This window comes from Talpa europaea (genome assembly GCF_964194135.1).
Source record: "Talpa europaea genome assembly, chromosome: 8".
NCBI lineage: Eukaryota > Metazoa > Chordata > Mammalia > Eulipotyphla > Talpidae > Talpa > Talpa europaea.
This window is the reverse complement of record NC_140075.1, coordinates 91,323,779-91,349,646: the sequence shown is the minus strand read 5'-3', so window position 1 is coordinate 91,349,646 and position 25,868 is coordinate 91,323,779. Positions and strand designations below refer to the sequence as shown.

General features: G+C 37.8%; 1 protein-coding gene across 1 annotated transcript in view; it reads left to right on the top strand.

Moving 5' to 3' along the window:
• The window catches only part of KCNH5 (potassium voltage-gated channel subfamily H member 5), a gene marked incomplete at both ends in the record, with an annotated part of 246,631 nt that overhangs the window by 46,147 nt on the left and 174,616 nt on the right, over positions 1-25,868 (top strand). Inside the window, 2 exons of the mRNA XM_084241184.1 lie at positions 1,316-1,431; positions 8,704-9,096. Of these exons, the coding sequence (XP_084097310.1) occupies positions 1,316-1,431; positions 8,704-9,096 (509 nt within the window). The remainder of the gene's footprint in view (positions 1-1,315; positions 1,432-8,703; positions 9,097-25,868) is intronic.

The window sequence follows — 25,868 nt, the reverse complement described above, 5'->3', positions numbered from 1 at the left end:
GAGCAGACTGACTGGTAGAGATTTGCTTGTTCACCTCTCATTGGCATCCCTTGAAATTTATTTATTTTTAAATATTGCATTTTTTTAAAAGATTTATTTATTTATACAAGAACCAGGTACAGGCCAGATGCGCGGTAGGGTGAGAGGATTCACCAGAGACAGAGTGGGGAACAGAACAGGCAGGCTGACGAAATACACTGCTGAGGGGAGCAGCGGTCGTGACTGAGAGGTCTGCTTCACCTTGTGGGACTCACCGGCCGGCCGGGATCGAACCAGCGCTGTAGAGGCTTCAGACAGCTTCACAGTGCAGCTCTCAACCGTCTGTGCCACCAGGGGAGGCCCTGAAATTTATGATTTTAATAATGGAAATTTGAAGTCCCAGAAGAAATTTTTCTCAGTATGTTCATATCTCTTCCTTTCAGAAGTTAAAATTACTGCTATTTCAGAAAACACTATTAAGGATTATAGGTATTTTAAAATAATCTTTAGATAATCACTGTAGTTGCTACTAAGGGACAAGTAACATTTTTCTATATTACAAAGAAGATGGAGGTGTATGAAATGAGCCGTGTGAAGTTTGTTGAAATTTGACTTCATTTTCTTATGTGTGTATATTACACACAAATATACAGTAGGGGTTTTTATTAGGGTGGTACTACTTGTTATAATAAATAAACCACCAACTTTCAGTGAATTAACATAATAGAAGCATATTTCTTACTCACATAATAATAAACCCTAGGCAGGTGATCTGGGCATACGATCATTCTGCTATGTGCTGATTGAGAGGCCTTCCCATTCCCTGCAGCCTTACTATATTTTCACTGAGCTGGTAGAAGGAGGGAGAAAGTGTGGCCACCTCTCACTTGGCTTTTAAGCTGTGGCACGTATGGCAGTGACACACATTACGTTGGCTTTTATTCTATTGGTGAGAACAAGAAACAGAGCCACACCTAGATGCAAGAAATACTGGGAAAAGTATTCTTGGCTGTGCAGCTGTTTCCCAGTAACAAACCTAAAACCTGTACAAAGTGTGGGGAGCACAGATTTTTGTGGGCAGCAAGATGTCTTGGCTGTTGGGGTTAAGTAATAAATATAAGCAAAGCAAAAGGTCACATGTAAAATTTACTCTTTAGTTTATTTCACACTTGAGGTATATGATGATGTCTATGTAGAAATAAAATACTTCACATTGATACTTTTCATTAGTTCTGGATGTTATGCTATATCTGAGATCCTTGGAATAGCATTAAGAATGCTTTATCCTATATTCATAATGTGTGAAAAACTGAGATTTCCTTTCCTTATTTTTCAGGTTGGACAAAATTTGCCCGATTGACTCGGGCTTTGACAAATAGCCGAAGTGTTTTGCAGCAGCTTACACCAATGAATAAAACAGAGGTGGTCCACAAACATTCAAGGTTAGCTGAAGTAAGTATGTGACTAACTTTGCTTCTCAAAATGGTAGTGGTAGTACATTCTCCTCTCCCCTCCATCCATCCACAAATGTTTAGATATTTTGATTATTATTTTATAAATACTTACCTGATAATTTATTTTTCCCTTGTAGAATAATAGAAATTTCAAATTTGTCCTTTTATTTCTTCCTATTTCGAAATGGTAAAGTAGGTCCTCCTATCTCTGATGGTATCTGCACTGTGAGGTTTCCTTTGAGCAAAAGAGATCAGGAGTCTACTTCTTTATTCATTTCGGCATGCAGCACATAGTTATCAAGGGCTAGCTCTATGCGCAGAGGATGTCAGATGAGTAAACCTTGGGTCCAGTCATCAAGGAGCAAAAGATCCAGCAGAGGTGACCAACAGTAGAATGTGATTATAATAGTGGGAGTCCGTGTACTCAGAGGAATATTTACTCAAACTTGGAACTCTAGGAAGGGCTACCTGAATGAGGCAATACCTGGGCTCAGTGAATCATGACTGGAAGGTTAAAAGGGGGTGACAGTCATTCCTATGAGGGAGGCCTGCAGATGCAAAGGCTCAGGGATGAGAAAGAATTGTGGCTTTTCAGTATGGAAGGGAAAGATGAAAACTAAATGTATATGTTCATCAGTTTTCTCTGCTAAAGGGAGTTGACACATTCCACAGTACCTTTAAAAAATTGAGGAAGTAACATTGGTTGATAATATTATGTAGGTTTCAGGTTTATATCATTATAAATAAAGATCTGTATATGATACATGAAGTTTACCATTAATGGTCAAATTAGATTCTTCAAGAGTAACCTTCTGATCTAGTCGAGGATTTAAAATTTGGTTTGGAGAGGGTTAGGAAGTGAATTTAGAGGGCTCTAGTTAACAGAGAGATTGGTGTGATTTTTCTCCTCCAAATAGTCCTGTTAGCTTGGGAAGAGACTAATGCTTTGATGTGCAGACATGTTTTTAAAAGCCCAAATAGGATATTATCATAATTAAATATCCACTAACAATAATAATTATGTTAACTTGAGTAAAAGTCTCAGTGATAGTTTTTTTTTAAAGATTTATTTTTATTTATGCATATAAGAACTGGGGTATAGGCCAGAGGTGCAGGGGTGAGAGGATTCACCAGACAGAGTGGAACAAGCAGATCTATGGAAATACACTGCTGAGGGGACAGGCAGGCGAAAGGGAAGTCTACTGTGACATGTGTGTCAGCCCCCAGGTTGGGGATTGAACTCATGCTGCAGTGGCTGTGAATAGCTTCATAGGTTGTGTCTTAACCATTTGCACCACCAGAGAGGCCCTGGAAATGCCCTTTTGTACATAAGTAACATCTCTGTGTCGTGGAGAAACTCGCTTGGGAAACTCGCTGCATGCTACTAAAGGGGAGCTCTGGTGACTGAACCCAAGGACCCTGCTCTCCAAACCCAGCAACTCCAAAAACCAACACCAACACCATGAGCCTCTAAATATAGAATCAATATTCCAGGTCCACCTCTTGTTTCCTTAGAATTTAGATCATATAAATTCTCTATATTTTATGTTAGTAAATTTTAACTTTCTCTTCTACTAACTTGCCTGATGTTAATTTGCTCACCTAACCAGCTTCAGAGGAACCCAGATTTGGTTGGGGCGGGGGATGAATTTTCTTCTCTGCCCCAACATTATTTTATCTGAACATATTATAAAATTTTTGCCCCCACCTCCCCACCCTCAAGGTCTGTCAAACTAGAGAGCAAAGCTATTGGCTCTCACTAGATTTGCCATCTGAAACAGCTATTCAAAATCTGATGCCTGCAGGTAAAACCAGCCTTTTCATCCTCTCTGGTGACCAGATAAAGAAAATTTAACTATGAGTAACCAGCCTTTGCATTTCTGTGGCACATTCTGTAGAAAGGAAGAGATTAATCCTGCTTTGCCTTCTGCTAATACCAGCTTGTCTTTAGGTTGGGACAATTTATAACTAGAAACCCCTCTTATCAAGAATAATTACATTCTAAATGTCAATGACTCACTGCTCCTACCTATATAAACTCAATTAAAACTTGTATGTATTGGAACAAATAGCTCTCACAGAATAAAATCTGACTATTTCTCAGTCTGAATTTTGACTTTGATTCTCTAAATACTTAGTGGAAGTCATTGAAACTTTATTTCCAGTTAACAGTCATCCCTAATTAAAAAACATGATTCAGGTACAAAATTGCTTTCTGTCAGATTTTAGGTTTCAGGGAACATGCAGAAATTACAATGTTTTCAACAGAGAGTCTGTGTGTATGCTTAGATCTCCAAAGACTGACCCAGAAGGAGCAGCAAATTATCATTTTTTCCAGTTGTACATAGGGTCATATAATTTGCTCAATATGGATATTTCGGTGAACACCTGGAGTATGTACGCATGGGCATGCCTCAGTGTGTACACCTGCGCTTGGAGGCTGAGGATACAAGGGTGGCATCACTCAGGTCACTCAGACAAGGAAGCCGCTGGCTGCGGAATGGCTGTGAGAGGAAGAACCCAGAGAGAAAGAGTAAAATTACCCCTGGGGCTGAGAGGCTTCCAGCCTCCTGCCTCCATGCCCCTCCCCACCTCTACCGCCCTGCATTGTGGGGCTTGCCCCACAATAATTGGTGTAGAAAGATCATTAAAGACTGGAAAAGCCACTGAGGGCTCCAGGACTCTCCTTTATTCGTCTCCAATGGCCTATACCACTTTTAGGGTCTCCTCGTTGGTTGAATTTTATTAACCAAAAAAAAAGAAATTTAGGTAAAGCACTTGAGTCTATAATATTAATTTATGCTGTTGCAGAAATAAATTCTAGACTTCTACCCAGGCAGGGGAAGAATAAGCGGTACTTCAGAAATGGTGAGGTCAGGAAAGATTTATTACTCATGCAAGAGGTCCCAGACGTGGGTAGTCCCATAAGGTCTGAGCACTGGTCTTAGAGACAGAGTTTCTTTTATACACAACCACTTTACATTGATAAAGTTGGTTAGTTAGCATACAAATTCTTGACACAGGAAAAGGGGAAGGATACTGATTTTCAAGGATGACCTGGGAGATCAATCAGCCTAGCAGGCTGCCAGACCCTGTTTAGATATGCTTTTAAGGAAGCAAACTTGTTATTTACTTTAAATTTCCAGGTCTATGACTCTTTAACAGGGAAAGATTTCCTTTTCTTAGCAGTTCCCTTTCAATGCTTGTTTTAAAACAATGCACTTGTAAAATATGTTATTTATTTTTATGTAGGAAGGGGTCCAGGAAGGCAAAAAAGACCTTGAAGGTCTTAATGAGCAACCCTGGAACTAAGTTTATTTTCTAACTCTGCTTTCTTTGTGCTTAAATTACAGACTGTGCAAATATAGATGGTAAAATATTAACATTCAACATAAGGAAATTTTCATATTTAATATGGTGAAATTGGAATGAATAGAGCAGTGGTTGAAAGGTGAAAGATAATCTATGATTGTGTATGGTTCTGTATATATAATGCTCTGTCCTGACATGTAGCTTATATTCCTGGCAGAATAATTTGGTGCTAATTTAAGACCTTATGGGAAAAACCTGTCTGAGGCCCTGATAATGAAGGTAAACACATAAAAATCTTTATGAATAGTTCTTATAGCCCCCAAACTAAAAACAGTAGTTGTAAGGCACAACTAAAGAGAATACCAGTGATGATTTTTACATTTCAAAATAGTAATAATGGTTTTCAACTATGCAAATTCTGTGTTTGAGAGAAACTGTTTGGGATAACGCTCTCCCAAGTTTCGAAAAGTGCTGGGACATTTGTATTGCCTTGTGGCATATGAGTAACTTACTACCAGGTATTTTATTTATAGCTATTCTTGCATTCAAATGTTTAATGCATTCATGACTTTGATTTGAATTTTTTGACTCTTACCTCTTGGGTCCCTGAATATTTGGATGCAAAGATGGGCAAAAGTGCTGAAACATTATTTACAGCTCTACCTAACTCCTTAGCACATAGGGTTTTTTTTAAGATTTTTTTTTTATTTATGCATATAAGAGCAGGGGTGTAGGCAGTGAGAGGATTCACCAGAGACAGAGTTGGGAGCAGAACAGCAGATTTGTTAGGGGACCTAGTGCGCTTTATGGTGACCAACACAAGAAAAATTACTTTGGGCTGGTGAACCACGGGTGAAGCTTGGAAACCACGTTGGGCACCAGCTGTTATAGGGCAGCCCCAATATTGAACGGGTTGCCTGGCTGTGGGTCATCACCTGCGCGCTTAAAAGGGACTTATTAATACTCCACTATAGGCATATACAAAAGGTTAATAAAAGGTTTATTTACAAGGGAAAAGGAAATAAGGAAAATGTACAACTCAGGGAGAAAATAGGGAAATAAAGTCTTTAACGTGTCCTACCTGATCCGCCGACCTGGAAACCCAAAGGCACCCTCAGCGCTGGCCGGACGCTGCGAGATGGCAGAGAGCCAAAATGGGGGACCCCTCCAAAGCTTTATACCAACCTGGCTGCTTAACCCTACCCTCAGGTCCCAGCCACCTTCCCTTTGGTGGTGATGGGATTTGGAGTTCCCAGTGTCTTTGGCTTTGGCCTGGGGTGGGGGTGGAGTCCACAAAGCCTGTATGGAATTAGCTTTAGGACATCCTTTTCCCCCTAATAATTCCCCCCTTTCACTTTTTGCCACCATTTCCATGGTGATGAAGATCAAATGGCTGCCCTATAAACAGATTGACTGAAATACACTGCTAAGGGGAGCAGTGGGTGAGAGAGGAGAGGTCTGCTGTGCTATGTGGGTTAGCTCCCGCCAGGGATTGAACTCAAACTAGTGATACTGTAACAGGGTGGTCCCCAGGAAAGGGGAAGGTTCCAGGTTCCCTGCCCCACCCAAAAGGAGGGTGGAGCTGAGCAGAGAGAAGAAGCTGCAGAGGAGACTGAGGAAGGAAGGAAGCAGGATGGAGCCAAAGGAGACCTGGAGGAGGCACATGGAGCCTAGAGACACGTGAAGAAACTGCGCTTGCCTTTTGGTCGTGGACTGGGTGACACAGATGTGGGTGAGACCCATGGGGAGGTGACAATGGCAGCTTTTATCTTGATTTTGATTTTGCTCTTTTCCTTCCGGGCTTATCTAGTTGTTTCTGACCCTTCTCTGTGGGTCCCCACTGGAAGATGCTTTGGACTTGTGGCAGGCTTTGGGGCCTTGCTCTGGGCCAATCCCATTTGGATGGAGTTTTACCCACGAGGGGACGGGTAACTTTGGGTGCTTGATTTAGAAACTAGATTCTTTGCCTTTCCTGTATTGTTTCCTAATTGTATTAAAGTTCCTTCCCATTAAAGTGTCATATGTTTTGTGTTGATGCGGCGGATGGCAGAACCCATTTAGAGCAGGCAGGTTTTGGGGGGATCTGGGGTGTACCTCTCCCTGCCCTGTAACAATACTGGAACTCCTGAGTGCTGCAGTAGCTGCTGATATCTTGATAGTGCTGAGACTTAACCCCTTTGCCACCAGGGAAGCCCTTTTAGCATGTAGGTTTATTCAGTCTTGAGTTTATTGTTTGCGTGGATCAGAATCCCTGACCTACTCCTTCAACTCCTTTTCACAGTTTTCAGGTTTCAGAAGGCAGTGCTTGCTGTCTTATATTTGTTACCTTTACCTGGGGTTGTCCAGACCTCTAATCTTGCTCTGCCATCTGTTTTTTCCTCATTGTTTCTTTAATTAGACATAATCTGAGGAAGTTAAGTTTCATATAATCTTGCATTGACATGTTTGCATTTGTTTAGAAGATATGGAGAAGCAAAACTAAGTATTAAGCACATTTTTTCCCCTAAAGTGATTTATATCTGGTCATGAAAGTCAATATTCTTTAAGTCATGATTTGAAGGAAAAAAAGAAACCAGGATATCATATTTTATAATCCTTAAATGGTTATGCCAGTCTTTAGGGCACTTGCTGAGTCCTACTCAAAGAAGAGATCACCAGCAGTGGGGTTGTAGGGATTGGCAAAGCCATCAGGATTAAACTTCTCCCTAAGTTACTGAAAGTGTGAAGAGTGGATAATGATGTGTCACCTACAGGTTTTTCTTTGATCTAAATGTAATGCTTTTCTATGCAAAATAGCACAAATTGACAAAGTCATTGCTAGTCATTTATATATGGAAACATTTTTGAGCATTCCCAAGTCTCCCCAAAATAAACTACTGAAGCATACCAAATAATACATAAAACCTAAAACCGTACTAATGTATAGTAAAAGCAGAAATAACTTCATAAATACGCAGTCTGTATAAGGTAAATTCCAGGGAAGGAACTGGATGGTGCTGGCCTCACTGCTTGTGGTGCAAGTGGCCTAGGGAAGGGTTGTCACAAACCAATGCTAAACCATTTTCACTTTTTTTCTTTGTTGTACAAGTGGAGAGCCTGTTAGGATTTCTTTCAGTTAGTGTAAAAAGGTACTAATGTGGGTGAAAGTGGAGTAGTGTTACACACACTTTAAAAAAGGGGTGCCTGTAACTGCAGGACAGTGAGTGAGGGATGCGATTCCTGAAGTTTCTGTAAAGTAAATGTGCAGAAGGCATGGCAGAGGTGGACCTGGGGGCAGTGTTGGTATAAGGGGCAGGAGGCGCAGGGCAGGTTTTCTATGACCCAAGCAGACGGGGTAAAGGAGGAGTCCTGGAGCCCTCAGTGGCTTTTCAGGCCTTTATTGGGATTACCAGGTACACGGCAGGCAGGGAGGCTGGCAGGCCTCCTCCAGCCCCGAGCAAGTCCACTCTATCTGGGCTCTCCGGCCTTCCCTCGCATTCTCTCTGCTTCTCTGCTCTTCTTGTGGTTCTTCTCTCTTGGCATCCCCGTGACGCCGCCTTATAAGCCCAGTCTCTCAGCCCAGGCGAATCCTGCCTACGCATGCCCACACCCTACTCCAGATGCCCGCCATCAGGCATGCATTCAGGATCACAAGGATCCATCATCAATCCTAATGGTGGGGGGGCAGAAAAGCCTGATACTTTACTTACCCCACAGTTGGGCTCTGGGGAGAGAGCCAGAAGGAGCAGCAGCCAGCTCAGCTGTGGTAGAGGGGTTATACTTGGCGTGATCTCCTTCCTTTGAACAAACCTTGGCACAACTTAGGAGAAGAGGGAGGGTGAGTGGCTTTGAAACCAGGAGTCATGATAAATCAGCTGTGGTTTGACTGCCAGGTAAGTTTGAATTCATCTTTGCGGAGATGTCCAAGTCATTTAGGTATGCACTTATGCCATTTATGTATACATTTTCTCTCTTCTAGGTTCTTCAGCTGGGATCAGATATCCTTCCTCAGTATAAACAAGAAGCGCCAAAGACGCCACCACACATTATTTTACACTATTGTGCTTTTAAAACTACTTGGGATTGGGTGATTTTAATTCTTACCTTCTACACCGCCATTATGGTTCCTTACAACGTTTCCTTCAAAACGAAGCAGAACAACATAGCCTGGCTGGTGCTGGACAGTGTGGTAGATGTCATTTTCCTGGTGGACATTGTTTTAAATTTTCATACAACCTTTGTGGGACCTGGTGGAGAGGTTATTTCTGACCCCAAGTTGATAAGGATGAACTATTTGAAAACTTGGTTTGTGATCGATCTGTTGTCTTGTTTACCTTATGACATCATCAATGCCTTTGAAAATGTGGATGAGGTAAGTGGTGTCTTTTTTTTTTTTTTTTTGCCTGTTGCGGATTATTGTTTTCAGAATATTAGACTAAAAGGAGTTTATAGGTTATCCAAACATCTTTTAACCTTCCCCCTACTAGACACTTGTTATATTTGGTTATATTACATTCATTTTCATCTGCTTATTTTTCTTGATTTCTGGTGGAAAATATTAATTGCTAGCAAAATGACTGTGGATAGAAGTTGTGGTTGGAGGGGATAGAACATAAGAAAACAGTATTTGGAGTAAAATACATGAACTAGATAATTGAATGATAATGAAAAAGATGTATTATGGATATGGAAAACTGCAGCATTTTAAAGCTATGCACCCATACATATTTTAACTCGTTCCCTCCAGATATTTTTTTTTTTAAGATTTATTTTTATTTTTGTACAAGATCTGGGGTACAGGCAAGAGGCATGGAGGGTGAGAAGATTCACCAGAGACAGAGTGGGGAACAGAACAGCAAACTGACTGAAATACACTGCTGAAGGGAGCAGCGGGTGAGACAAGAGAGGTCTGCCTAGACCATGTGGGACCCTCGCCTGCTGGTCGGGATCTAACCAGCACTGCAGAGGCTGCGGACAGCTTCATAGAGGGGCACTAAACCCGCTGAGCCATCAGGGAGGCCCTCCCTCCAGATATTTATGTTATGCTACTTGAGTTAACATGAAGGTGAAAATCTTTTATGGACGAGCAGTCTGAATTTTTTGCCTTTTCGTTTTCTTCTTTATTCCTTTTGCTTTGAATTTTGTCTGAGTACATTTGTGGTTAGAGCCTGGTTTGGATGACTTCTGACATATGGTTTAATTCAAGGTTTTGTGCAGTATTATCTGGGCTAGAAATACTGAAAACATATGTAATATCTTAAAAGACCACTTCATCCAGGGCCTCTTAGCCTCTGACTTAACAGTGAATGTTTTTCAACATGTTATACCAAGCTAATAGGATGCAACCAATAATCTCAACAATAATATATAAATGAGCCAATGTAGAATGTATCTATTATTAAAATGTGCTTATAATGATAATGTTACAAACTTAATTTCCCTAAAGATTCTGCTTTGTCCTTGTAGACTGCTCACTTGGGAAATTCTCCACTACTGTTGTCATTGCTGTTATTCAATGTGTGTTGGGAGGTAGACTGAAACTTTTTTCAGTGACTTTTTTCCCATAAAATTTCTACTTTAAATCAATTTCAATGATCTTTAAAAGAAATAATTTCCCTGAAAGGTGAGGGTAAGCACTGCACATTTTGAACAGATAGTACAGATAGTTGAACAATTGTACAGATAGTTGTAACTTCATAAATTATGGGAAAAAAGGAATTAAAGTAAATTCGATTTTTAATTTACTTTTAAATTGATTTTTAAAAAACAAGTATTTATTTTTGTATAGAAGAACTAGGGTATGGACCAGAGGTGCAGGGATTGAGAAGATTCACCAGAGACAGTGAGGAGCAGAACAGGCAGATCTACTGAAATACACTGTTAAGGAGAGTGGAGGGACAGGCACAGAGGTCTGCTGTGCTTTGTGGGTCGGCTCCTTGGCTGGATATGGAACTCAGATCATAACTGTGATACTGCTGAGGCTTAACCCCTACAGCCACGAGGGAGGCCCCCTTTTTAATTTTAGATTCTACATACATACAATTTTTAAGGTACATTTATTTCTTTCCTATTAGGCCTATGGTAAGGGTTGAGAGAAGTTAATTTTGAAAATGGTAATCCTAAAAGGAGATAATAAGCAGTATTTTTTATTTCACTCGCTAAGTAGACTAATATATTAAGATCATACATTAAGATTTTGTTAATTTAGGACATAGGCATAAAGATTTTAATAAAATTAAGCAAAAGAATGACTATTTCATCAAAAAGAAAAATACATCAAGTGTATTGAAATAATAATGTATTTAAAATAATATATTGTTATATTAAAGGAATCTCAACCTCATTCATCATTAAGGAAAATTCAAAATAAAACTTGATTATTCTGACATATACTTATCAGGCTTCCAAGACCCAGACTTGGTTAATGCACTGGAATGATGACTGGTGGCTGAGGAAGTGTCCTCCTAGGGTCCCCCTTCAAACAACCTGCCCTGTGCAGCATAGTCAGTGGCTTGCTGGACCTGGCTCCTGACCGGGGAAAGCCAGTTGTCAGACTTTCTTTCAAACTCGGCATTCAGTGATATCACACTGGTACCTTGAAACTGGCCATAGTGGAAGTTCTTTTCCTAGAAACCTGAGAACGCTACCAATGAAGACTTCTTACAACTTCCTTAGTATCATTTGTTGAATCACTTACCAAGTCACCACTGGACACAGTCAAAGAATGCTGCTGTTGAGATACAGGCACTTTCACGTTATGTAGAGAATTCTTGTTTTATTTACTTGTCACCAAACAGCAGGTTTATATACCTGTCTCTTAGTTTATTAGTTTTAGGCTTTATCTTTGAGTTTCACTATGGAAGTTGAGGTTTTATCCCTTTTAGTCCCTGTCCTCACACTATGTGTGCATTATTTCTGTCATTTCATTCTCCCAATACAGATTATCCTTTTGTGTTTTTTTTTTTAAAGATTTTTACTTATGCATACAAGAACTGGGGAGTAGACAGGTGTTACAAGGGGTGAGAGGATTCATCAGAGACAATGGGGAACAGAACAGGCAGATTGACTGAAATACACAGCTGAGGGGAGTAGTGGGTGAGACAGGAGAGGTCTGCTGCACCATGTGGGTCACCTCCCTGGCTGGGGATCGAACTCATGCTGCAGTGGCTGGCCATAGCCTGACAGGGCTGTGTCCTTAACCCCTGTGCCACCAGGGAGGCTCCAGATTATCCAATAATATTAGGTGTTTATATCATCATGAATACAAATGTGCTGTGCATAGGGGGGCCTTGCAGCGCTAACTTTTCCTTTTCTGCACTTTCCCTGAGAGTTGGTAATTGGCCTTTTCATTTGCTTAGTTTTCTATGTACTTATTACTAACTCATCTATTAAGCTCTCTGCCAATTGGTTAAATTTCTCCTCACTTTGATTCAAGCAATAAATAGTCTGTCAACATCATTTTAATAAATCTCTCTTGATACTGCTCTCCCATATGATTGACAGGGGGCACCTATAATATTCTAGGCTAGAGATAACTTCTCAGAATTCTGAGTGATAAAGTGCCTTTGCTCTCCATCTTCTAATAATTCTGTTAAACAAGGTCATTGTGATTTCTGATCCTTTACATGTGACCTATTTTCTCTTACTGGAAGTTGGATGTATCTTCTGTCCCAGGGTTCTGAGACTTTCCTATGATGTGGCTTAGTGTGGGTCCATTTTCATCATTTCTGCTGACTATGTGGCTGTTTTCATTCTAGAAGAGCATGTTTTCTGGTCTTGAATTTTTTCCTAAGGTGATTATCTTTGTCCCTCTACCTGTTTTTCTCTGTTCTCTCTCTTAATGGAACCTCTTTTATTCAGATATTATACCTACTAGACCTAGTCCCTGACTACCTTGTTTTTCTCTTTCCTATTTTCCAATCCTTTATCGTAGTGCTGTACTCTAAGAGATTTCCTCAACATTATTTTCTAACTTTCTTTGTTTCTAATATTTTTCTTAAACTAATAGGCCTAAATTAGCTTTTATGTAATATTTGGTGTAGGTATTCTGTCTAGCCCTTACAAATAGTTTATAGGTTCTGAAAGCCTAACTGGCAAGTTTAAACTATGTGTGTTTATTGTGATGAATTACATTTTGATTTATTTACAACATCTTATTTTCCATTTTTAAATGCTTTTTCTTTGCTTTCACCTGCCTTTATTTTATTTTTTTTTCTTTTATCGAATCTTTTATCTAATCTCCTGAATTCCTTCAACTGGTTGGAAGTTTTCCTGTTAAGTGATTACTTAAAATTTTTATCATCAGTCATTGACTTATTAATATTTTTACCTTTCTTCTAAATAATTGAAGGACCTCTGTTCATCATGTCATCTTTCAAATTATTGTTGATTTGTATTTGGGTTGCATATTATTTTTACCTTTCTCTTTTGATTATTTTATTATTGTCCTATCTAACTGTCTACATGTCTTTAGATTTATTTACATGCCTACCAGTCTTTGCTTGCATTATTCTGTGTATTTTTGCTTCCTTTCTGTTTTAGTTCCTGTAGGTTGGCTCTTTTAGGATCTATTACACAACATTCTATTTTCAGGAACATGCTTCTTTCAGGAAGCTTTCCTGCATTATTCTGAAGCAGCTCTAATGAATATCTTTACCACATCTCATCTTCACTTATGTGCATGTCTGCACATTAATATAATTTCAGGATTTTTATTTTGTGACTGTGTGTGTTCATGAGCACTGTACTGTTGTTTTGTGTGGAGTCTTAAGACTTCTCTAGGAAACGTCTGTTGTGACCTTTGGGATTGTTATTCTGGTTCTCAGTTTCCAAATATGTAAAAACATAAAGGGAATGCTGACTTACATCACAAGTTGGTAATAAGGACTACATGGCAGAGGAGATATGAATGAAGATGGCTCATAGATTTCTATGTGCTTGGGGGCATATTATTATTTTGTTTGTGTGTGTTTATTTCCTCAGTTTGATTATAAGCCTGTAACAATGGAGAATGTGTCCTATCTCCTTGGTAATCCTTCATTGCTCTTAGTGCAGGCTGGTGACTCACTGACCTGAAGCACTGAAATGTTAACAGGATTTTGGTAAATTGCACAATGACATAAAATAAAATAGAACTTAAAAATGAGGAAGTGAGCTAGTGGTAGTTTGGGAATAGGAGAATATGAGTCTGAAAATTACACCTTAACTCGTTAACATGATGTGGGTGCAGAATGAAAGAGGACTTAATGACACTTTTTACTTTCAAGATCATCTCAGTCTATGTATTCTCTGAAGGTAATTTGATTTACTAGAAATTCATGAACTAGATATGTGATTCTGTAAGAGAACTGTGAGAGAGGAAAGATGGAATCCATTAAAGGAAAACATTTGTTTGAAAAAAAGTTATACAAATTTCCTAGAAACCATAACAGGGGTAAAAGATATTATCACCAGAAGTCCAAGGGATAGAATTATGATCCTTTATAGTATGCATTTGAATACAACTTGGGGAGGTCTAACCTTTTTTCTAGGGTAAAGGTAGCTGAATTATAGGGCACCAGGGAAGAGGAGACAGCTGCAGATAACATACTGTTTAGTAGCATAAGTGGTCTTAGGAAACATACATAGGGAATTCAGAGGACAATAAGTGGCATTATTAGTAAGTGGCAAGCATGATAAACTAGGTCAGAACAAATTGAAATTGGGAAAAAAAATCACCCATGCCTTGTTTCTGGAGGCAAAATGAATGTCTAGCAACTACTCAGTTGAAGTATATGAATATTTTTAATTTTCAGAAAAATTTATGGGAAATAATTTTCTTAATCGTCTTTTATTGGATTTGTCAAACTGCCACATACACCATTTCATTTTAACACATATATATGTACATTGCAAATTTTTATCTCTTATCAAGTCATCAAAACAAGAATTAAAATCAAAGGGGCTAATTATGTCGGGAGATTTTAGTGATTTTTGCCAGCCACAAATCCCTTTTTTTTCTTATGTTGAATCTCAGACCCTCTACCATAAATAGCAAGTTGGAAATTGCTATGTAATGTGACTGTTTTGTTTTTTTTTAAATTAAAGCCCATAGGTAGTTTTTTAAATTTAAATTTTTGTTTTTAAATATCCTTGTTTATTTTTTCACAATATGGGGTTTCTCCCTCAGGTGTGGCCACTATAGTATTTCCACCACCAAAGTGTCCACAGTCCTTTACCACACTCCACTGTGCTCTCCTCCTCCCCTGTCCTCTCCTTGCTCCCCTTTTTCCCTCTCCCTATCTACCCCCTCTTCTGAGTCTCTCAGATCTAAATTCTGCTTTTAAGATCTAAGTCTTACAGTTTGTCTTTGTCTGATCCTTTGTTTAGTTTCTCTAGCTTCCATATGTAAGTGAGACCATCCAGTATTTATCTTTCATCTGGCCCTCTTAGCTTAAAATTACCCTTTCCAGCTCTACCCATGTTGCCACAAATGGCATGAGTTTATCTTTTTTGATCACTGAGTAGTATTCCATTGTGTATATGTCCTGTATCTTCTTATCATCTGTTCTGGGGCATTCAGGTTGTTTCCATATCTTGGCTATTTAAATAGAACTACTATAAATGTAGGAGTGCAGATTTCCTTTCAAATTAGTATTTTTGTGTTCCTTGGATAGATACCTATGAGTGGAATTGCTGGGTCATATGGTAGGTCCATTTTTAGTCTTTTGAGGAATCTCCACACTTCTTTCCATAGGGCCTGGACCAGTGAACATTCCCTTTTATCTGCAACCTCAACACGCTTGTGTTTTTTTTTTTTTTTTTTTTTTAGGGACCATTCTCAGAGGTGAAAGGTAGTATCTCATTGTGGTTTTGATTTGCATTTTCCTGATAGTAAGTGATGATAAACATTTTTTCATATGCCTGTTTGCCATCTGTTTATCTTGGGAGAGTGCCTATTTAGCTTCTCTGCCCATTTTTTGATTGGGTTGTTTGTTTTCTTTTTGTTGAGATGTATAAACACTTTTAAGATCTTCGATATTAATCCCTTATCAGACATATGGCATGCAAATATTTTTCCTGTTGGGTGTGGAGTGTCTTTGTTTTGGTTACTGTCTCTTTTGCATTTTAGTTTGATATAGTCCCAGTTGTTTATTTTCTCTTTTATATTCCTTGCTGCTGGAGATGAGTTGAGTCTGCAAATGTTTCTGAGGTTTGTATTATTTGAGTGTTTTTCCTATGTTTTCTTCTATATATTTTATGGTTTCAGGTCTTATATCCTAGTCTTTTATCCATTTTGAGTTTATTTTTATGTATAATGTGAGATAAGGGCCTAGTTTCATTCTTTTGTATATGTAAAGCCCATGGATAATTTTAAATAATGTTTGTGTTATAGGAACTTGGATTACATCCTATTTCTTTACTTTTCCTAAACTAGAAAATTCACAGAAACACTGCCCAGTTCACCTAGGAATTGGTTGATTTTTCTTATCAATATGCTTGCCAGGCTGATATTTTTAAGAATAATATTAGGTTCACAACAGAATTGAGAAGAAATACAGTGATTTCCCAGACAGAGTTTGCCCCAACACATGCTAAGCCCTTATCCTCATCAACATATCTCATCAGAGTGGCAAATTTGTTATCATCAATGTGCCTGCATTAACACACCATTATCACCCAAAGTTCATAGTTTACCTTGGGGTCAACACTTGGTGTACCTTCTCTGGGTTTGAACTTACATAATGACATGTATCCACCATTGTAGTGTCATGTAGCATAGTTTTACTAACCTAAAAATCTTCTGTGCCTTATGTGTACATCCCTTCCTCTCCTGAATCCCTACCAACCACTCAGTCTTTCACTGTTTCCATCATTTTGCCCCTTCCAGATGTCATATAGTTGGGATTATACAGTGGACAGGTTTTTCAGATCGAGTTTTTTCACTTTGTTGTGTGCATTTAAAGTTCCTACATGTCCTTTCATGGCTGATACCTCATTTATTTTTAGTAGTGAATAATATTCCATTGTCTGGATACATCACCATTAATCTATTCAACTACTAAGGGACATCATGGTTGTTTCTAAGCTTTGGCAATTATGAGTGAAGTTATTAGGAAACTTCTATGTGGAGGTTTTTGTGTGAGCATACATTATCAATTTACAGTGTGGGGTAAATACCAAAAATACCAAGAAGTTTAATTGCTAGACCATATGGTAAGATTATGTTCAGTTTTAAAAGAAACTGCCAAACGTCCGAAGTGGCTATACTGTTTTACATTCTACTAGAAGAGAATGTGTTTGTCCATTTCCTCACCAGCATGTGGTGTAATGACTTAGGAAGTACTTTCTCTGCTTCTATCTTCTGAAAGAGATTGTAGAGAAGGCATAATTTCTTCCTTAAATATTTGATAGAATACACCTATGAACCATATTGGACCTGGTGCTATCTATTATGGAAGACTATGAATTATTGAATCCATTTGTTTTAATAGTTCTTTTCAAATAGTCTGATATTTTGTTTGAGTTTTAGCAGATTGTGTTTTTCAAGAAATTGGTCTGTTTCATCTAGATTATCAAATTTGTGGGGCTAGATTTGTTCATAGTATTCCTTTATTATTATTATTATTTTATTATTGTCATTGTTATTTAATTTCTATGGCACCTGTCGTCATGTCCTTGCTTTCATTTCTCATATTAAAACTTTGTGTCCTTGTTTTTTTTAGCATGACTAGACACAATGATTTTATTGATCTTCTCAAAGAACAAGCTTTCGGTTTTATTGATTTTCTTTGTCAATTTCCTATTTTCAGTTTCATTGATTTTGCTCCAGTTTTTACTGTCCTTTCTTCTGCATTTCTTGGATTTAATTTACTCTTCTTATTTTAGTTTGCTAAGGTGAAAATTTAGGTTATTAATTTCAGATCTTTCTTTTCTAATATATGCCTGTAAGTTATAAATTTCTCTCAAAGCATTTCTTTTACTGCATGTTACAAATTTTGACAATTTTTATTTTCAATTTCATTTAGTTCCAAAAATTTGTTTTAGCTTTTCTTGAGATTTCTTCTTTGACTATATATCTTAGGAAGAGGTATGTTGTTTAATCTCCAAGTATTTTCAGGTTTTCCAACTATCTTTCATTATAGCTTAATAGCAGACATTTTATTATTACTATTCTTTTAAGTTTGTTATGGTGTGTTTTATTGTCCAGAATGTGGTCTATATTGGTTAATGTTCTTTTAGCATATTAATGTTCTTGAGGAGATTTTTTTATTTTTTGCTGTTGTGTAAAGTAGTTGAAAGATGCCAATTATATCCAGTTAATCAATAAAGCTGTTGAGTTAATGAGCCCTTACTGATTTTTTGCTTACAAGATGTGACCATTTCAGATAGAGGGAACTGAAGTCTCCAACTATAATAATAGATTCAGTTACTTTTCCTGAGGTTCTGTTTGTTTTTATCTCACATACTTTGATGCTTTTGTAAGGTGCATATGCATTAAGGATTGTTATGAATTCTTAGAAAATTGAATTCTTTATCATTATGTAATGCCCCCTTTTATACCTGATAACTTTCTTTGCTCTGAAGACCCCGAGACTGTTACTGCAATATATACTCCTCATGTACTATTTCAGAGGTAATTCTACCTTCTAGGTTTACTTCTACACTTACTAGATTTGGTTTTAGCAACCTTCTTTAAAGAATATTAGCTTCAGGGGCCTCCCCGGTGGCGCAGCGGTTGAGTGCTGGGTTGCGAAGCTGCCCGAAGCCTCCGCGGCGCCAGTTCGATCCCCGGCTGCCAGGCGAGGGTCCCACATGGCGCGCAGACCTCTCCTGCTGCCCGCTGTTCTGCTCAGCAGTGTACTTCGGTCCTTCTGCCTGTTCTGTTCCCCGCTCTGGCTCTGGTGAATTCTCTCACCCTCCCACGCTTCTGACTGTACCCAGTGCTTGTATAAATAAATAAAGACAATCATTTAAAAAAAAAAAGAATATTAGCTTCAATTTTAAGTCCTTACACCTCCCAGTTCTGCTCTGCTAAGGAAAGCACCTTAACAAACCCAGTGATTCTAATAATACAAAGCATTTATTTATTTTTTTTATGAAGATTGGACTAATGTTTTATACACAGTTATCTTTCATCAATAAGCTCAATAGAAGTTGTGTGGGTGCTTATTTGGCGTCGTTTAAGTTTACTTCAAATTAAAAATTAAAATCCAACAATGGTCGGGCCTCCCCTGGTGGCGCAGCAGTTGAGCGCTGGGCTCCCGGTGAGGGTCCCACAAAAAAAAAAAAAAAAAAATCCAACAATGGCCTTTATTTTTTTTTAAAGGTTTATTCATTTATTTATACAAGAACCGGGGTATAGGCCAGGTGCGCAGGAGGGTGAGAGGATTTACCAGAGACAGAGCGGGGAACAGAACAGGCAGACTGATGGAAATACACTGCTGAGGGGAGCAGTGGGCATGACAGGAGAGTTCTGCTGTGCCATGTGGGACCCTTGCTGGCTGGCCGGGATTGAACCGGCACTGCAGAGGCTGTGGACAGCTTCACAACACTGCGCTCAGCCGCCTGTGCCCCCAGGGGAGGCCCCAACAATGATCTTTATAAAACTAAGAATTAGGGACTGTGTCCTTTTCTGGAGGAAACATAGACCACATGCTTCCTTAAGGCAGAGATTCTGTTTTTCTAACATCTTGAATTAGAAGTACCTGATAGATGTGCTATACTGTATATACTTTTTTTGGGAAGGAATGAGGCATTGAAGTTCACCATATTTCTTCAATATACTAACCTTAAGTTAGTAATGGGGAAGCTAGGGCAAGAGGCCAATAGCCAATATTTGCGATATAACTTTAATTGCTCCAGACTTTCTGCAGAGAATAAAACTTTCTCCTTTGGTCACTCTGCTGACCTCTCCTTTCATGAACATAATCTTTCAGTCAAATGCCATCTTTTTATACATTTTTGGGATTGCCTTAGGCTTTAATTCCTCGAGCTGGGACTTCATATAGGGAACAAACAGCAGTTTTGAACAAATGGATACAAAGGTTTTAAAAAGGCATAGGCACTGAACTCAATATACCTACCTTCTAGATGAAACAATTTGCTTACAAACTGTTAAGGAAGTGACTAAAAGAGCAATCAGCATGAGGAAGGATATGGGGAAAGGATTTAGAGAATGGGTGAGTGTCAGCTCTACCTTCCAGATTGGCCTGGACTTTCAAGTTCGTTTCCAGGTGCGGGTTGGTGGTAAAAGATGTTATAGAGGTTGGGTAGTATATGCAGATTTAAATATGGACATTCTTGTATTTAAACAATTTGGTAAAGTTACAGGAATATATTCTTTTGCATGAATTGTCCAGAGACAAAGCTGTCAGTTTAGTGGAGAGAACTGACTCTGGAAGGACAGGAAGCAGCAATGAAGGTGACAGTGATATTACTTGATTTTGTTGCTTACATGAAAAGAAATTTTTATCTGTACTACTCTTCATTCATGATGAATGCTTAAACGTTAGGGAATGATTCTGATATAAAGTCAAAGAAGGATGAAATATATATTACAGTTTTTACACTATAACCATTCAAAACATGCTTTTCTTAACAGAACATGTACACTTGTACAGAAATTGTTTCTTTACTCTCTTTCTGTGCAGTAATTATCCCTGTGGTTGAGAATATATCATTTCTTCATTCTCTTCCATCCCTCTCCTTTTGTGTTTTTATTATTTTATTTTATTCTGTGATTTCATCTCTGCCTTCATATAACACATACTAACTCATAAGGAACATGTTTATCTTGATATTAGAATTTGTCATCTTTAAGAAATCTGTTAGACAGTGTAAGTAAAGGGTTAACAAAACTAGTTCTCCTTATACTTGAGAATTTTACCTTTGGTCAACAGTCTTCCTTTATTTTCCTGAGAACTGGAGAAGAAAATATGTTATTTGTGTTTCTAGGCAATATTACTTATATTTTAATAAGACCCCTGCTCTGTAAATTGCGTCTTATTGAATAGAACTTTCAGTGAGCTACAAATAACCTGATGAGGACACTATAGCTTTGTGGTTCTGGAATGATACAAGTCTGAACATACCCTCTCTGGAACTCTGAAAGCTATGTCTGTGCTGTGGTCGCAGGTAGTGAGCTAGGTGGAACATGGTTAGGTGTCAAAAGATGAATTCCCCAATACTAGCAATACAATCCACTGACAGAACAAGGCATTGAGTTTAGGATTGGACAAGTTTCAATTATCATGATACAATAGCCCAGGATACATAGAAACATCAAGATGAGGAACAAACCAGCAAACAAATAAAATAAAGCATGCCTCTATAAAAAAAAAAAAAAAAAAAGAAACATCAAGATGAGGGTTTTGAGAGAAAAAAATTCAAAGAATATTAGAAGAAAAAACTGTTGATACTTTCTGATAAAGAGTTAAATTGGGAAGATTCTCTAATGAGAAATCAAACTATTTGCCTAGGTGGGATAGTTCTGGAAAAATCTTGGCTAAGGAAACTCTAAGCTAGGAAAACAGAGGAATAGCACAGTTCCATGTTAGCAGAGTAAGTAGGTGTGGTTTTAATTTTGAGTGTCTAAACTGAATGTATTAGACAATTTTTTTTCTCAATGCTTTTAAGTCAAGGTGGTTCCAGTACCTGCTATTTGAATCTCAGTCACTCACTTCTGAATTTTTCCATGGGGGGAAGGGTACACAGGGCAATCACTGGACTGTTTCACAGGCCAAATGCCGTGGAAGAGGATGCCTGATGGTGCCTTAGTGATAAGCAATGATGTCTGCCTGTTTCCTCTGAATCTACGGAGAACAAGTGTGGTCTGTGATTGTCTTGTGAATCTGAATGTTTTCTTGTTCAGCATTACAGACAAAATATGGACTACGCAATCAAATGCCTAGTGTATTGTTCCAGAGGATGCTACTTTTCACTGTCATTTGTTTTTTTTTTTTGGGACTTTGTATCAGTAAAAATCAGTCATCTTCTGTTGCATTGTCATTTACACATAGGATTACTGAGTCATAAATGATCATACTATAAAACTTTTCTTTGTGATTTTTTTAAAATAAATTTTATTTTTATATTCCCCATACAATTGCAATCCCCTTATTTTGACCCCAATCCCTCCCCTCCCCACCCCCACCCCCCATAGACTGTCTCTTTTTCATAGTTGTTTGTTGATTTTGATATTTTCTTTCTTATAGTTATTCTTTTTCCTGGTCCCTTATTTAAGTTTTCTAGATTCCTGCTATGAGTGAGACCATCCGGTATTTTTCTTTTTCTTTCTGGCTTATTTCGCTGAGCATGATCCCTTCTAGCGCCATCCATGTTGCTGCAAATTGCATGTGTTTATCTTTTTTGAATGCTGAGTAATATTCCATGGTGTATATGTACCACATCTTCTTGATCCAGTCATCTATTTTTGGGCATTTGGGTTGTTTCCAAAGCTTAGCTATTGTAAACAGTGCTGCTATAAACATAAGGGTGCAGGTGCTCTTTGGAGGCCCTTTTCTTTGTGCTTTTGTATGGTAAACAGTGCAATTGGTTTGGTCACAGTGAATGAAGAGGTCTAGATGACAGGAGGTTGTATAACAACTATTTTAGGATAGTTATAAATTATTAGATTAGCATAATTTTTGCTCAGATATGGTCCTGTTGGAATTTTATAATCAATTGTACTTCTTGTGTTCAATGTTGAAATACAACAATTAAGTTTAATAATAGCACATCTATTTGATTTCACATATGCAGGCAAAAAGAAAGTAATTATATTTAGCAAATAAAATTTCCATGTGCGGAAGCCTGTCAGTGTATATGGTAAACTTTATCACTAGGACTGATCACTTCTGCTCTTTAGTGTGATTTGTAGCTATGTACTTAGATTGACATCTGAGATGTAGTAATGTCAAATAATGTGTGGTATTGGCCCAAGGAGGATTTTCTCTCAGTAATTCTTTAAATGAAAAAAAAAATCCTTGCTTAATTTCATCTATCCATTGTCACAAGAATTATATTGAACTGTTTCTGTATTTTAAATATTTCAGAATCTAGCAGTGAACAGGCAGACAGATCCTTCCTTATCTCTATGGAACTGTCAAGAGAAATTGCACCAGACACTTGTTAAAAATGGCAAGGAAGAACTTGTTCAATGCTTTTACATTAGTGTTTCAACTCCACTGAAAGAAAAGACAGGGAGGTTGGTCACTGTGATTAGGTCATCTGTGTTTGCTAATTGGTACATCTAAAAGCCAGGTTCCTACCCTCCTACAGAGACTGGGTTATAGAGGTGCTCTCTTTCTTAATGATTACATTTCAAATGGATGACTCCCAAGTCCTTGAGAAAGATATTTTTGAGTTATAAATAGAGAAAGTCTTTTCCACAAGAAGCATCTAAAACAGTGCATAATTGATATTGCTGAATATAGATGTCTATTCTTTTTTAGCTATTATCTATCTATCTATCTATCAATCATCTACCTACCTACCTATCAGCAGCTTTGTTTTGATAAGGATATAAGTAGACTAAAACAGGTGGTATGCATGAGTTATTTAAATTCAGATTGTCTACTGAAGCATGCTAACTAATGCATGAAGTAATTAGGATTTTTTCCCCATAGATATCTTGTGGTAGCATGCTTTGGAGAACTGAATTCTAAAAAGGAAGAAGGCAGAGAAATTTGTTTATCAGCATTAGAGGTTTAGATAAAAAATAAAATTTGTAATTTTCTTTCAGTCTTTAAATTGTATTCTACAAAAGGAAATGGACTCTATAGTCTTTCATGTATAAAATCTATTTAGAATCAGAACCCAGTTCTTATGAAACAGTTTATTATTGTTTTGTGCTTTCTAACCAGTTGCCTGATATGGTACCCATGAAGATTAAGTAACTATTAATTATTAATTATAGCATTAGTACTGGAGATGTCAGAAATTATTTTGAGATATGTATGTATTGGTTACTTTTTAAAAAATTAATTATTCTTTCAATAAATATTTGATGCTTGCTATGTGCCAAAGAATGCTAGGTAGTATGCTAGAAATAAAAGAGTGAACAAAGCACAAGATAAGTATATAATCATAAGCAGACAAAGATCATGAAGTGATTGTGGATGGTATATACACAAACACATGCGCACACACACATCCATCTAGAATGAGAGGAAAGTTCCCTGAGGAAGCAGTGATTGCTCAGAGATAGCGCTACCTGGGCTAAGCACAGGGGCATAAAAAAATAGCAAGTGCATAAGCCCTATGTTTAAAGGACCATAGCATATTTAAAGAATTGAAAATTGGATGGAGAAAGAGCTTAAAAGTTGAAAGACAAGGTTAGAGTAGTACATAGGGGCCAGACCATAGAGGTCTGTATAAACCAAAGCAGATTTTAGAACAGTAGGAAGCTCCATATGATTTTAAACTAGGAGTGCTTTTTTGAAAAGGTACTTCTTATATAGAGTTCAGAATAGATTGAATGGAGTCAGATAAATGCCTTGAAACTAATAATTTCCATAGTTCAAGGAGAGAGGTGTTGAGGTGGTGAGAGTGTAGGTGGAGAGAAGTGGATACATTTGAGAGATTCAGGAATTAAAGTTAATAGAATTTTAAGATAGGTTGAGTATAGGGGATGTCAGAGAGGGGTGATGAGATTACTTCAGGGTGTCTGATTTGCTTATTCTGCAAAGCACTAGATGGCTGGTACTTACATCTATTTAGGTATTAGAAGAGGACCAGGGACAGGGAGGATGGTGATAGGTAGTAACGGTTTTGTTAAATGGGAGAGATATGGAATGTTTAAATGTCTATTGGAAAGATGTAGGAGGAGGGAGTAGTTGAAGTTTTGAGCAGAGTAGAGAAAGTTTGAGATATAGTAAGTGGATGAGTTCACAAGAAAAATAATAAAATTCCTAGGTAGTTGGAACTTGCTTTGAGATTGATGATGATCAATTTATAATGGACTCAGTATACCCTATTGTATGGCTTCTTGAGCAGTTCTTAACAGAGACATGAAGAAAGTTGATAACTGAGCCAGGATTTGGATTTTAATAGAGAATGTAGTGAAAAGACAGAGAGGTTAAGGAATTCAGGGTGTATGGTGTTATTGAAATTTTGGGGTCACTTAAAGTGGATACCTGAGAGTTAATAGGTTGGGGAAAATAAATCTATCAGTGGACTGGAGGTTCAGTAAGGTTAAACTACTATTGCAGTGGTGTAATCAGATCATCTGGCTCAATGGAGAAGAGGATAGCAAATGGTTCAATTCAAGTCTTCAGAACAGGAACAAGTTTGAATATATGGGAAAGGTCAAATTATGACCATGGGAGTAGGCATCTGAAAAGAACTGGACAGGTTATTGGAGATGAATTGGTCAATAAACAATTATGCAAAGTCATTGGGAGGGTTATCCCAATCTGGATGTTGAAGTCAGGTTGATGGCAAGATTTTAGATGAGTTGAATTTATAAAATACTTAGGAGATGTATGAAGTAATAATGAGTTCTCAATTCTCATGGAATTTTCACTGGTGTATATATATATCCTTGCAAAGCAAAATAGTGACACATTTCTCAATACAAAAGGTAAACAATAAGTTGTAATTGAATATTCAATTTTATTTTACATACCTACATTCTACCTGCTTGAAAAATGTCTTGTTAAAACAGTATCTCTATATCAAGTAGGTATCTGTATTCCCCCATCTTAATTCACATAAGTATGAAACTCTATGCATATAAACGTGTATGTGCTTTTTTGCTCATTTAAATCTGCTACCTTTTTTTCCTACATAACAAATAACTCCAAAAATCTGTGGATAATAACAGCCACCATTTTTTAAAAGTCATGAATCTGTAACCTAACTGCATTACTAATGAATTGGGCTAGGTTTGACTTATCTCGGCTAAGCTTGCCTATGCATCTGCCAATGAATGACTGGTCTATGTTGGCTCAGATGGATGACTCAGTGGGCTTTTCTTGTGGTTCCCATCTTCCAGAAACCTAGTCTATCTAATTTACTTGGCAACTGGGCTTGGTTCCAAGACTATGAGTACAGGCACTGTAACTCTATAGGTTAGATACGGAGTCTAACTTTTTTTGGCCAAAGCAAGTCATTAGGCCAACCCAGACCAAGGGATGGGGAAATAGAACCTTTCTCTTGATG